Here is a 14,559-nt window from a genome sequence, read left to right as displayed (position 1 = left end):
TTTTTGGATTTATACAAACTAATTAAGTGCTACATTGACTTTGAAAAGAATAATCTAAATTGACATACTTCTATGACTGGAGGGTGTATTGAACTATTGATCTAGTAGGAGATAAGTAAAACCCAATGCAAATATATAAATATTTTTAGCATGGTATCAAGTCAAATATTTTTAATTTTGACTATTAATAGAAAAATATATATAAAAAAATCAATCATATAAAATTGATGTTACTATATTTATAATTAAACAAATTATCATAATATGTGATTGTTGGTTAAACTATGTCGAAATCTAAAAATATTTATATTTTGGGACGTAGGGATTAGCTAAGAGCTACTAGTTCACCCAAAAAAAAAATTGCTTGCTGGCGGCTATGGGGTCAGCTCTGATCAAAATCTGTTCTAATCTGCCGAATATGTCTGTACATTATACTTTGATTGCTTGTTGATCAGTTGATTTGAAGCTCTATACAGCTCATGTAGCCATACCTGGAGTTAGCATTTAGCAAGTGCTCGGTTTTTGGGCCGACATGGCACGTTTTGGAATCACTAGTTTATGCAAGGTCAAATCCATGCATGTAGCATTGCAAATTGTATCTTTGCCCGGCCTGTTTTTGCGGCCAATTGTCCATTTTATACATTTGAGCATAGCTTGCAACAGTAAGCATGTGGAGTTCTCTCATCTCGGTTATCAACTTAGCATGTGCAGCTTGCTCTTACAAGAAACTGTCATAGAAAACTGTAGTAGTGCAGCATGCAGATGCAATTATGTTTTTGGAGCAAAGCTTCAATCAGTCGGTTATTTCTCACCGAAAGCAAACCATAGCATGCAGTTAAGCTTTGACTAATCAGATATTTTTTTCAGTAGTGCAGTTGCAAATCATGCATGATTGCATCATGCGTGCAACCCCGAGTGGATGATTAGTCGCGGCTGCAAGACTGCTTTGCGACTAAACCTTCCATTCATGTGCTTGGAGTCTCTGGCTCAGATTTGGCGAGCTGAAGATATCTCAGGATATCCCCCTTTATCTTCCGTCAGGATGAGAATCTTGTTGCCTTTAACATGCTTCTAAAAAAGTTGCTTAAAGCAACCTTTAATTATTTATTCATAACAACGTCTAATGGGAAAACGACTTTGTTTTCATATACTCTCTGTTTCAAAATATTTGACACCGTTAACTTTTTAGCACATATTTGACCGCTCGTCTTATTAAAAAAAATATGAAATATGTAAAACTATATGTGTACATGAAAGTATATTTAACAATCAATCAAATGATATGAAAATAATAAATAATTACATAAAATTTTTGAATAAGATGAATGGTCAAACACATACTAAAAAGTCAACGGTGTCAAATATTTTGAAACGGAGGGAGTATAAATTAACCAGAGTGGGACTATCGTGAGCTAGTCCAAGGTTGCTGAAATGTTCCTAAAAACAAGAATGGTCCAAACCTACTTTGTACTGTATGTCATCATAACCGTCGACGATCAAAGGAGATGCAGTTAAATTTGTGCAGATCATCTCAAGTCGTGAGATGTTGGTACAAAGCTAGCTAAACTCCACAGAAGCTTCATGATCTGTACGTGCTAAATTATTGCGAAAGCAACGGAACATCTCCGCGTATTTGCTGAATTTCCATCGAACTGCAGGTGAATTCTACGGTTGGAATTTCTTCCCGAGAGATCAGCCAAGTCGTATCCCCTCTGTTCAAAAACATTTTTGCGCTCATTCAACGATTCCAAAGCCAATCCTTTAACCTAATATCAGTATCCTCCTAGATGCTTAGAAAAAAAATTCAAGACAATCAAAATTCAAAAATCAACAACTGAAATGACTAAAAAAACTTTAATCTATCAATAATATTTGCTAAATGAACTAGAAATTCTTATATTTTGGAACGAAAACTATTTACGGGACATGAGATAAAATTTACGTTTTGAGACTAGCTAGTAGCGTGATTAGATCCTCTGTGATTGTTGATTCACACTTGAAACCGATGCCATGGTACATCCAGCCATATGAAAGCAGAGTCTTACATTCAGATTTCAGAGCACAAACGCTAGTGGTTATATATTACCAGTATATAATATTGTACTCATGTACTGTAAAAAGTTCTCTACGCTAATGCTCTTGTGCCATGTTCGTCATGGTGACGCCGCATGATGCAGAGAAGATCGAGCTAGGCTCGCTCGCTTCATCTCGTCTAACCCCCCACGAAAGCATGTGTCAATATGTCATCTAGAAGACACCAAAGGAAAGCAGGAAACCGAAAAAAACGACATGATTGAATCGATAAATCTATGGCCAAATCGGAGGCCAACCCGACCACGCTGACGCCTTTGCACGGTCGTAATCTAGCTATCACACCAATTAGCCGATGCTAATTATGTTGAATTTTTTTTGAACCTTTTTAATTTTTAATTTTAAAAATAAACGATCCAAAATTTATTTTCAAGATCTCCGTCTTTTTTACCACGACAGCCAAATTGACGTGGCAAAACAATACTTGGCGTGACAGTGTTATTTTGCCACGCCGCTCTCGCTAGCAAATTTGGAAATAATTTTTGTAATGGTCTATTAATAAAACTAGAACATAAAAAGGTCTAAAAAATTTAAAAAATCAATTATGTTTCCTTTTTAGATAATGAAATATAATCCCGACCTTTCCTCAAAGAGTTACAACCAATTATTACACCAACTTAATAAAAACTCACCTAAATAAACAAAAGCACATACGAACTAATAAAAACTCACATAGCATAAAAAAAACACAAAAATTATTGAATTCTATTTGTGAATCTCCGTCCAAAGTTGACGAACAGCTGCATAACCAATGACTCAAGATTACGACATGCAACGCAACTTTCACTCATTTGACTTTATCAATTATGTTTCCTGGTCGAGCATTCCCCATCAGGCCATCATACCCACCATTTTCGCGAATTCGCAAAGCTGAACTGGCTCCATCACGGCGCGTACGGCGCGTCGCGGTCAGGGGCCCCGTAGGTAGTACTAGCAAGCAGCCCACGTCGTCTTGAACCGAGCGAGCGAGAGCTATAGCTTGTCGGAGGAGACGCCGCAGTAGCCCACGTCGTCTCGCCGTACGTGTGCCGTGCCGTACCGTGCGGTGGCCGGTGGCGTACGTGCGGTGCTCGCCGCGCGAAGCGCGCGCGCGAGAGAGAGGTGGGGCCGTGGGGGGAGCTACTGGCTGAGCTCTTGGCCGGCGCATGAGCCACCGATGCCTCGTCAGGGTTTACGATTCCTCTTCAGGATTTACGATTCCGACAGACCCTTCCATTTCGGGCGTTGGCGAATTCAGAATTTCGTGAAATCCGGTGAAAAACCGGTAAATTCCGAACAAATTTCATAAACCAAAATTTAAATACAAATTTCCTAAGTTGCCGACAAGTTCTCGAAAACCGGTCGGTTTTGGCGAAATTCCGATTGAAATCATCGAAATTTCAATCATTAATTTGTAATAGAGGTAATTTGCTGAAATTCTTTTTTTTCATGATGTAAATTTTAGTAAATACACACAATACATCATTTTTTTTCAAAAATTTATATCCGAATAAGTTCTATGAATACCATAGTATTTATAAGATTTTATTTTATTTTTTCTTTTTTATCAATTTAAATTTAGATGAAACTTCTCAAAATCTCAAACGGTTTCTACTTTCGAGCCTCGTCGGAACGTTGAAATTTCGCGAAATCCAACCGGATTTCGTCGGAATCGTAAACCCTGCGCCTCATGCCTCGGGGAGAGAATTGCCGATGGTAACAGCGGCCGGGAGTACGGGACACGGCTCCGACGACGACGAGGAGATTGAGCTGGTCGTCGCGCGCGAGCTAGCTGTGATCGGCGACGTACTTGATAATGACCGGTGAAGTCCGCGCCGACGTACTTGATGATGACCGGTGAAGTCCGCGGCGACGTACTGGCAGTGGCACTGCTCAGTCTACCGTTTAGACGGGAGTTATTGAGTGATGTTAGGTCCTTTTTTTTCTGATTAACACTATGCCCGTGCGTTGCAAGTTGCAACTGGTAAAATAACAACTATTAAGAAATTGTATTATTCTCTTTGGCCTAGCCAAGTGGACCACAGAACCACCTCGCATAGCCCTTTTTATCTCTCAAAATTTGCTGTGGGTTTTTTATCTGCTCGATCCCTTTTTATGTCCATAAAAATCGGGACGGTTGGGGAAGGTGAGGGTTTTTTTATCCGCTCGATCCCCTTTTCTGTTTTTTTTTCCTCAAAATCAAAGTAAATCCATAAAACTCGGGATAAAAATGGTTGGGGAAGGTGACCTGTCGGCTGTCATCGGCGACTGATATTAAATCCGGTGAATTAAAGTCCAATTGAAAGTGAAATTGCAAGGAAAAAAATGAGAAATTTTTTGTAATTAATTGGAGGAGACAAATAAGAGAGAAGTGTGGAATCGATTTCTCCAATTAACTGGAGGAGAAAACTTACAGTGAAACTGATCGATGACAGCGCCAGGTTCGTAAAAAAAATGTGATAAAAAAACAGACGGACTAAAAAAAGGAAAAGGCTATACATACTAACTTTTTCTTACTAAATTCTTACTAACACTGATGTGTCATGCTATGAGTGCATCTAGATTTTTTGTAACTTCCATCTACTTAAATCAAACGTTTGAGATGATTGTTAGTAAAAGTTTAGTAAGAAAATTTTAGTACGTGTAGCATTGCTCCTAAAAAAAGGACGGACAGAAAAAATACAACGATAAAAAAAACCAACTAAAACACGGCGATGAGAAAAACCGGACGAAGCCTGATCGGGAAACTAGCGAAAAAAACGAGACGGAAAAAAAAAGGGAGATGGACAAAAGAATAGCAGAAGTAATATGACCGTGAGTTGCACCGGATGATTACGGAGTGTGTATATTGACCAAAAGTTTTGTTTGGTTTAGCAAAAGTGCCCGTATGTTACAACGGGAAGCGTACAGATCAGAAAAATATGTAATTAATTAAAATACAAATTTGCTAAAATATTTGGTGTTTTTAAGTAGGTATGCGTATAATTAAATAAATTTACAAGTAAAGCAAGTGTGAGAAATAAAATAACATGGTTAAATTTATTTTTTAAAATTCTCCATGATTAGTTACGCTCTTTGAAATTATATAGGAATTTTCAGAGCTTAATTGCTAATTTTATTAATACAAACATCATTTAACAATTATTTAATTAGAAAAAGAAAGAAAATACTTCCTTTTAGGTTTGCTTCGAAATAAACACATTCAATAACTATAATTGTAATTTTCTGAAAAAATAAGCACTAAAAATGAACTTATTCTCTTTTTTTTTCGGCCCGAGGGACCAAAAATAGACTTATTTCCGGCCCTTGCCGGTCGGCCCATGGCCTTTTGTGCACGCGCGGGCTCACTTCCCCTTCCCAAGCCGCAACCTGGGCTTGGGCCGGAAAAGTGGCCTCACTCTTGATCCCTCTTGGGCCGATTTTGGCCCGGACGACACCGATCGTCCGATCTCTAGGGTTTTGATTGGACGACCGAGCGTCGATATCGGGGAAACAAAACCCCCTCCCTCTCCTCAGCCGCCGAAACCCTAGCTCATTTCCCTCCCTCCCATCTCACTTCGCCGCCCTCCCCTCCGCGCCCCCGAGCGGCGGCGGCGGTGGCGCCCTCCCCCCGAGCAGCGGCAGCGGGGGCGCCCCCCAGCAGAAGCGGCGGCGGTGGCGCCCTCCCCCCGCGAGCAGCGATGGCGTCTCCCCCACCACTGGCGGCGTGGCCGCGTCCTCCCCTACCACCGGCAGCGCGGCGGCGTTCTCCCCCACCACCGGCGGCGCCCGAGGAGGCGTCGGCGGCCCGCCGGTGTCCCAGCGGCGGCGGCGCCCCTCCCCTCCGCCGGATCCAGCAGGAGGGGAGCTGCGGCGGCGGCTCAACGGCGACCTCCCCTTTGATTTTTTTTAATATATTTGTATGTATAATGCTTCCTCCGATTTTATTTTATTTGTGTGATTGATTGAATTCCGATTGGGAGTTTTTTTTGGGTGGGGGTGATGGAATTCCGACTGGGATTTGGGGGAGACGAGGGAGACGAAAAAATCACCGCACCTATGAGGTTACGATCGGAAAAATACGAATATTTATATTAGTTATAGATTAGGTATATATAGATCATATGGATTATAAAAAACCAACTAAAAACCGAATTAGTTATGGATGACGTACTAAAATTCCGGTAAAACATTATCAATTTTTATAATATAGATATACATCCATATATATTTTTTTATTTGGGTTTTCAGTAGCACGGTCTTCAAACTTTCTATATAAAATAATATAGAAAGTCTAAATGGTTCATTTCTTATATAAAATAATTTGCTTTAAAGTATTTGATAAATTTATTTTTCAAATTTAGAATAATTAGAACTTCATTAATTATATACTAATGGCTTTCTCGTTTTAGTTGTCCATACTTCCTATTTCTATATTCGAACTGGCTAGCGTTGAGTTAACCATACAAGTCAAAGATACTCAAACTAAAGTTCAAATTTATCTAAGGTTTCATCGGTTTTGCTGAGTAGTTGAACGGTAACTGTGTTTATCGACGAAGAACAGCTTTTATTCCTTTTCAGTGACCAAGGTTTGGTACCCCCTCTATCCCATAATACAAGGTGTGTACGTATTTTAAGATTTAAACTTTAAAACATTTAACCGATAATTAGTATAATATAGATTGAATTATGTTCGCTAAAAATTATATCATTTGATTGGCATTTGAATTTTCTTTCATATAGAGTTACAATTTTGTTGCTATAAACCTTATAGATATAAGAAGATATAAGCTAAAGATTAGTTATGACGACATTTGCCAAGTTTAATCATGCATTGTAATTATACTAGAGGGAGTAATACATGAAAGCTGTAAACTGGAACAAGGAGATTCATTCAACTAAACTCCACAAGTTTTCATCTGGAGCCCACGCGCGTCAAGTCGTCAACACACAACACGGAAGAAAATGAGATAACCTCATCTCAAAATGGAAAAAAAAAATAAAATTACCTGGGCCAATTTGCCAATGAGTTTTGCTTGGACCCAACTCAACTTGAGAAACGGCCCATTCTTTCTTTCTCTCCCGCCCCTCATGTGACTGACAAACCAACCCCCCCTGGTTGGTGGACCCACTCCCGCCACCTGGATTCACGGCTGGGCCCCACCTCCACCTCCTCCGCTTTCCTCTGTTTCTCCGCCGCGCTCGTTCGTCGTCTCGTCAACGAAGCGAAGCGCCGTCGCGACTTGCGTCTCTCTCTCCCCAAAGCTCGGAGCCCCGCCGCAATCCGCCGCCGCGTCTCGCCGGCGCAAGCTCCAGGTGAGATGCTCGTCGCCGGCTCCGTTTGCCACCCCTCTGGCACGTGCTCCTCCGCCGGGATCCCCGGCTTGGCTCGCCCGAAGATCTGGCGCGCATTGCCTCGTAGGCTGCTCGGTCGTCGTGTCGGGGGGAACCGGTGGGTGGGTGGGTGGGTGGAGCGCCATCTCCCCCGGCTCCGGCGCCGGATAAGGGCGATCCTCGTGTGAGCGGTTTGGGTTCAGCAGCGCTCCTGCTGCGCCGGGTTGATCGGGGGATGGGGATGAGGGGTGTTGGTTTGGGGTTTTTGGTTCGTTGGTGCCTTTGGTTGATTGGTGCAGAGTGGAAATGCTACCGATGGAGGATCTGGGGCGATTTGGAGGAAGTGTGATTTGCCTCCGTGGTTTGTGTGTCTGGTTTGCCCTTCTGCCGCGTTAGCTGCTTAGTTGAACGTGTGTGCTTGAATGCGACTCCCTGCATCAGTTTTGCTTCCGAGTCCTCTATGAGCTTGCTTGCATGTTCTGATCTCTGGAATTGCAGCTGGATCTCATTGCCACATTGATGGCAGTTGGTCAGTTGTTCTGTAGGTGTAGAGACTCTTGCAAGTTCCTCGTGTAATACAAGTCAGGCAGATGTAGGTCCCTTTGTTTAGGCTTAAGCTTTTAAGTCAGCTTATTGGCTTATATGATTTATAAGCCGGTGGATTTAATGTCCTAAGTTTAATGGTGGAATCATACCTCTACCTCAAATAAGCCGAAAAAAACCTTCTCCAACGTAGCTTTTAGCTTAATAGTGTTAGAGTGGCTTATGGCTTAAAAAAAGCTAAACGAAAAAGCTGCTAGTTTGTTTAGGCTTAGATTTTTTGGCTTATAAGCCTAAACAAAGAGGGCCAGCCATTTCCTTTTTTTCCCGGTAATGGTGGATTTACATTCTCTCAGTTGTAGGCAGTAACAACTGGATTAGTGATCATTGACGCATTGTTCATTCACTATGTTTTTGTTGTTTCATCATCTAACTGCCGAACACACCTGAAGATATCAGCACATGCAATTATTGGGCTAGTGAACAACCATAGCGACACTCTTGATTTATTTTTAGTCAATTCTGCAAGCTCCAGTGTTTCCATCTCTCTTCAAGTTCTTAAGGTCCTTTTTGCTTTGCTAAAGTAGTAATGAATCATTCGGCCTATTTGAATTTATATGCAAATTAGTGGGTCCGCTGTAATTTTTTATATGGCCGTATCTGAGATGGACATTGCTTTTAAAGCAGCACAAACTCTTCTACTTCCAGCAACACTGGTTGCATTCAACCAAGTACCAATGTCAATATGGTTTCAGTTCCACCCCTCTGGCATGTGCCCCTCCCCCGCCGGAGATCTGGCAGCATTGCCTCGTAGGTTGCTCGGTCGTCGTCTCAGGGGAAACCGGTGGGTGGAGCGCCATCTCCCCCGGCTCCGGCTCCGGCGCTGGATTGGGCGATCCTCGTGTGAGCGGTCTGGTTTCAGCAGCGCCCTGCTGCACCAGGTTGATCGGGGGATGGGGATGAGGGGGTGTTGGTTTTGGAGTTCAGTTTGGGGTTTTGGTTCGTTGTTGCGTTGGTTCAGAGTGGAAATGCTAGCGATGGAGGATTGAGGCGATTTGGAGGAAGTGTGATGTGCCTCCATTGATGTCAGTATCCAAATCCAGCGTGGTTTGTGTATCTTGTTTGCCCTTCTGCCACATTAGCTAATTAGCTGAACGTGTGTGCTTGAATGCGACTCCTTGCATCAGTTTTGCTTCCGAGTCCTCTATGTGCTTTGCACGTTCTGATGTCTGGAATTGCAGGTGGATCCCTTTGCCAGTTTGCCACATCGATGGCAGTTGATCAGTTGTTTCTGTAGGTCTAGAGACTCTTCAAGTTTTAGGGACTGGAAGTATATATGGAGTTCGTGTAATACAATCAGATAAATGTGTTTAGCCATTTCCTTTTTTGCCCGGTAACGTAATGGTGGATTTACATTCTCTCTGTTGTAGCCAGTAATAACTGGATTAGTGATCATTTCCGCGTTGTTCATTCACTCCATTATTGTTGTTTCACCATCTAACTGCCTAATGCATCTGAAGATATCAGCACTTGCAGTTACTGAGCTACGTGAACAACCATAGTGACGTTCTTGATTTGTTTTTAGTCGATTCTTCAAGCTCTCTCTTTTCTACCACTCTTGAAATTCTTAAGATCCTTATTGCTTTGCAAAATAGCGATGAATCATTCAGCTTATCCAAATATATATGCAGATTAGTGGGTCCACATATGACCTTTTCTGGGATGGACATTGCTTTAAAAGCAAGCACACACTCTTCTACATCCCAGCAACACTGGTTGCATTCAACCAGGTACCGGTGTCAATATGGTTTGGGTTCCACTCACTTGAATGGAAGAAAGAGAAGTCCTATGGTACTGTCTGTAAGAGCTGTTTCTGGGAAATCAGACTTAGATTTCAGTGATCCTTCTTGGAAGGAAAAGTATCAAGAAGACTGGAATAGGCGTTTCAGTTTGCCGCATATTACAGATATATATGATTTGAAGCCAAGGCTAACTACATTCTCTCTGAAGAAAAACAGGTTTATCCGTGCTCACCTCTATACTTCTTGAACTTGTTCTTATTCTGAAGAGATGAAACCGTAACAGGTTCCTCATTTTAAAAAGAGTATCTGTTACTATGACAGGACTGATGGTGGTAGTTTATCAGCAGATAAGTGGAATGGCTATGTAAATAAGGATGACCGTGCACTTCTGAAGGTCAATGCTGAGCACATATAATGTAAAGTATTTTTCAGTATTTGTAAATGCATACGTAAAAAAATCACTCTCAAGACCTTTGTGCAAATTATTGTATAAATGACCTATTTGGAGGGAGGCGGCAGTACATTGTACCATTGCTCCAACTTTTAGCTATTCATTTGGCCACCTGATCACTTCTTGGCAGGCATAACCAGATAATCTTGAAGGCAACATATTGGAATTCAATATGCTGGCTTCATGGTGGATTAATTGTTCCTGTTAATTTCTAGGCTTCATAGCGCAGAACATTACTATAGATAGAACCAATAATACAAACACATATCAGTAGATGCTTCAGTAGAACTGTAAATATTCAAGTAAACAATCTTCTTTTTGTAGCTAAATTTTGCACTTAACATATTTTGTTTCTTCAGGTGATAAAGTATGCCTCCCCTACTTCTGCTGGAGCTGAGTGCGTAGATCCTGACTGCAGTTGGGTTGAACATTGGTATGTTCTGATGCAGCACATTAGTTAATTTGCGCTTTTTTATTATGAAAGTTGTTTTCCCTAAGATGCTTGGTGAAACGTTAGCTTATATGAGTATGACCAGTAAATAAACACTTGATAATGTTTACGTTCTCATATTTCAAACGTTTTTATACTTAAGAATGGACAAAGCCACAAAGGGTAGAGCAATCATAATTTCTTTCAATAGGATTCATCGTGCAGGGCCTCGTAAGGAGATATACTATGAGCCTGCAGAAGTAAAAGCTGCTATTGTTACCTGTGGAGGCCTCTGCCCTGGTTTAAATGATGTCATTAGACAGGTAATATGGTTGTTCAAGCCATCTTGTGTCTTCAAAACTGCGCTGTTGTGTTGAAACTCTAAAAATATCATGGCATTCATTTGTTGAGAAGGAACATGTACGAGTTATTTAATGAATATTTAATCAGATGCCACAAAACGCAGAGGCAGATTATAATCTATTGGATCTTATTGTAATGCTTATGTATCAATCTTGTGGACATTCTTTGGTGCTGGTGGCAGCTAATTTCTGAATAAACCTTATATAACATTATAACTTCAAAGCTATACTTTAGGATATTTCATTATCCCGAAGCAGAACTCCCTGCTTCGAAGACCTTTGCAGGTGGAGTTCATTACATGCTTTTATTTAATGTTGACAGATATTCAGTAAATTCTGGCCATCATTTTGCCTGTTGAATAACCAAGCTTTCCTATATTTTCAGATAGTATTTACATTGGAGATCTATGGGGTTAAGAACATTGTTGGAATTCAGTTTGGTTATCGTGGATTTTTTGAGAAAGGCTTAAAAGAAATGCCTGTAAGTATGCTTTTCCATATCCTCAGATGCTCTAGGGTGCTTGATTCAATTGTGGAGTTACAATTTGATGACAACCTTCAGCTTTCACGTAAAGTGGTGGAAAACATAAATCTTTCTGGTGGAAGTTTCCTAGGTGTGTCTCGTGGAGGAGCTAAAACTAGTGAGATCGTCGATAGTATACAAGTAAGTGATCTGAAATGAAAGCCTTTGATGTTAGTCTTGCTGGCTTGCTGCTTTTGTAGCTGGTATTGTTTAACCTGATCAACTTATGCTTGTAGGCCAGAAGAATTGATATGCTTTTTGTAATTGGTGGAAACGGTAGCCATGCAGGAGCTAATGCTATCCATGAGGAGGTTGATATTTCTACATTGCATCTTATTTGTTATTTGTTATTTATGCGTCCAGGCACTTATAGTAATAGAAAACTTTGCGCCTCTTTGGATTCATTCACCACTTTGAGTAAAGGGGCAATTCTGAGTAAAACCTAGTTAGACCCATATTTAACCTGACTGTACACCTGGATAGGGCGTACCGGAATTATAAACCCCCACCCCCAATTTGGCACTAAAAATGCAGGTACCGAGGGAGCTAAAGACATAATATTATCTATTCTCTAATAAAGAGTTCTTGGTCCCAAATATCCAATTAATGTAATTTTTTATGATAAACATTTACCAGAACTAAAAAACTTGCATCTTGTGCATTATTTTGTCTAAGAACTAGGAAGGTCAGATTAAATATCTCTCGTCCAAAAGATCTTCTGGACTCAAAACACACCTTTATGTTTCATGCAATATGATTGTTCATGCTAGTTTATGCTCATGTGTTTTTCTGGTTTGCAGTGTCGTAAGAGAAAACTGAAAGTGTCAGTTGTAGCAGTTCCAAAGACAATTGATAATGATATACTATTCATGGATAAGACTTTTGGTTTTGACACGGCTGTAGAAGAAGCTCAGCGTGCCATCAATTCTGCCTACATAGAGGTGCAGTGGCATTTCTCACCTCTTAGCATGTTTTTTTAGCATGGAAACTTCAATGAAGAGGATTCTTCCTTCGGTTTTCAGGCACGAAGTGCATATCATGGAATTGGGTTGGTCAAATTAATGGGAAGAAGTAGTGGGTTCATTGCCATGCAAGCTTCTCTTTCCAGTGGACAGATTGATGTCTGCCTAATACCCGAGGTGTGTAAACACTATGCTGACAGAGCTTCTTTTTTTCCCCTTTTTTTTGGCTTCCCATCTACTGACAGAAGCGTACTATCTGAATGCAGGTATCTTTTACACTAGATGGAGAACATGGTGTCATGCGACACCTTGAACATTTACTGGAAAAAAAGGGATTTTGCGTGGTTTGTGTTGCTGAAGGTGCAGGGCAGGTAATAGGCAGTGCGTGGTGTCTTAGGGTTTTGCACAGATGAGTGCTACAAATACTCATACAACTCATTGAATTAAATGGATGGAAATTTGATTGGATTCTTGGATTTGTTCTTGCAGGATTTACTGCAAAAATCAAATGCAACTGATGCATCAGGAAATGTAATACTTAGTGACTTTGGTGTCCACATGCAACAGAAGGTATGTTTTCATCTTAAACCCCCTCGGGCAAACAGATTTTGCATTTAGCATCTTCTATTATTATTATTATTATTTTTAGAAACACAATACAAACGCAGGCGCTCACAACGCGCATACACTCACCCCTATTAACGCACACGCACACCTTAGCCCTATGAGCACCTCCGGAAGACTGGGCCGGCATATCTTGAAATTGGCGAAGAACATAAGTGTTTGAAATCATCTGGTAACCAGTCATTTGGTTAGCTAAAACCAGATTATGGATTATCGAGCAAATTATTCATGCCATGCTTCCAAAAATATTATTTCTCCAATAACTTTCTTCATCAACATTGCTTAGATTACTTTTTACAAGCTATGGGTTAGATTTATATTATATAATAATATTTAATTAAACCCTATGAACAATATCCGCTATTTCATCTGTTACAAATTCCTGCTGGACCAACCAACCAAGCACTCGCTAACTGCAAAATTTTGTTGGTTTGAAGGCACATAACAAAAGTCACCTATTTTTAACTGGCAGAGCGATGTGCCAATTTCCCCCTTTCTTTCTTTTGTGGATTTATCTACATTCATTTCGTGTACACTACTATGCTAGTGCTGTGAGCTTAATCGTTAAATACTGTCTTGGGTACAAAGTTTCCTCTGTATTCTGCTCCTACATTGCTATTGCTCTATTCTTTATGATGTTCTTTTGTGAGCTTACTTAGTATTTCTGAATAAATGACACTGATATCGAATTCCAGATTAAGAGTCATTTCAAGGACATCGGTGTTCCAGCTGATGTAAAATACATTGATCCGACATATATGGTCCGGGCCTGTCGTGCGAATGCATCTGATGCTATCTTGTGCACTGTACTTGGACAAAATGCTGTGAGTTCGCGTTTTTCCTGTTTGTCCTTCTATATCCTTCACAGATGTATGAATATCATTTATCGATCTTTTTGAATTTTGAGTGTTTGAAAATCGAATGGTTTTCTGTAGGTTCATGGAGCCTTTGCCGGGTTCAGTGGTATCACATCTGGTATTTGCAACACGCACTACGCTTTCCTCCCGATCACAGAAGTCATCACAAAACCAAAGCGCGTGAACCCCAACAGCAGGATGTGGCACCGCTGCCTCACTTCCACTGGCCAACCGGACTTCCACTGACCTTGTACTATTTGGCATTTACCTCACTTCTTTTATTGGAGTTAATTTAGCATTATTTTTGCTAATCATGAGACTAGTAACAGCTCATGTTACCACAAAGGTGATCAATAAATAATGTTGTAACGCGATGACAAGTAACTCTGGTAGTTTATTTTCAGCACCAATATTTTTGTGTATCTCAATGCTGAAAAGATTCCTTTTTCTTCGAGATCGGCTGCGTGATTTCACCTATGAGACGTTTTATTAATTCTGAAGCAAAATCTTTCATCTATCTTGCTGGCTGCTGCAACAATGCTACTATAAGCAGACTACTCTTAACCTGGACGTTCTCTTCTCTTCTGTAGGCAAACTGATTACATAGCGGCTTACAGAAGACGCG

General features: G+C 40.7%; 1 protein-coding gene across 2 annotated transcripts; it reads left to right on the top strand.

The window, feature by feature from the left end:
• The first annotated feature begins 7,226 nt into the window (after window positions 1–7,226).
• Window positions 7,227–14,388, top strand: LOC4347060 (ATP-dependent 6-phosphofructokinase 5, chloroplastic). Of its 2 annotated transcripts, none has more exons than XM_015756585.3 (14): window positions 7,227–7,365; window positions 9,615–9,941; window positions 10,047–10,119; window positions 10,536–10,609; window positions 10,818–10,929; window positions 11,354–11,449; window positions 11,531–11,632; window positions 11,728–11,802; window positions 12,292–12,432; window positions 12,514–12,630; window positions 12,720–12,824; window positions 12,943–13,023; window positions 13,773–13,901; window positions 14,013–14,388. In XM_015756585.3, the coding sequence occupies exons 2-14, from the start codon at window positions 9,631–9,633 to the stop codon at window positions 14,178–14,180; spliced, it is 1,584 nt and encodes a 527-aa protein (XP_015612071.1). In that variant the 5' UTR covers window positions 7,227–7,365; window positions 9,615–9,630; the 3' UTR covers window positions 14,181–14,388. The 2 variants fall into 2 exon arrangements, with proteins under 2 accessions (XP_015612071.1, XP_015612072.1); XM_015756586.3 differs by having other exon boundaries at window positions 10,047–10,141.
• The last annotated feature ends 171 nt before the right edge of the window (window positions 14,389–14,559 follow it).

The sequence above is a fragment of the Oryza sativa genome, chromosome 9 (assembly GCF_034140825.1).
Source record: "Oryza sativa Japonica Group chromosome 9, ASM3414082v1".
Classification (NCBI taxonomy): Eukaryota; Viridiplantae; Streptophyta; class Magnoliopsida; order Poales; family Poaceae; genus Oryza; species Oryza sativa.
This window is presented reverse-complemented; position numbering and strand designations above follow the sequence as displayed.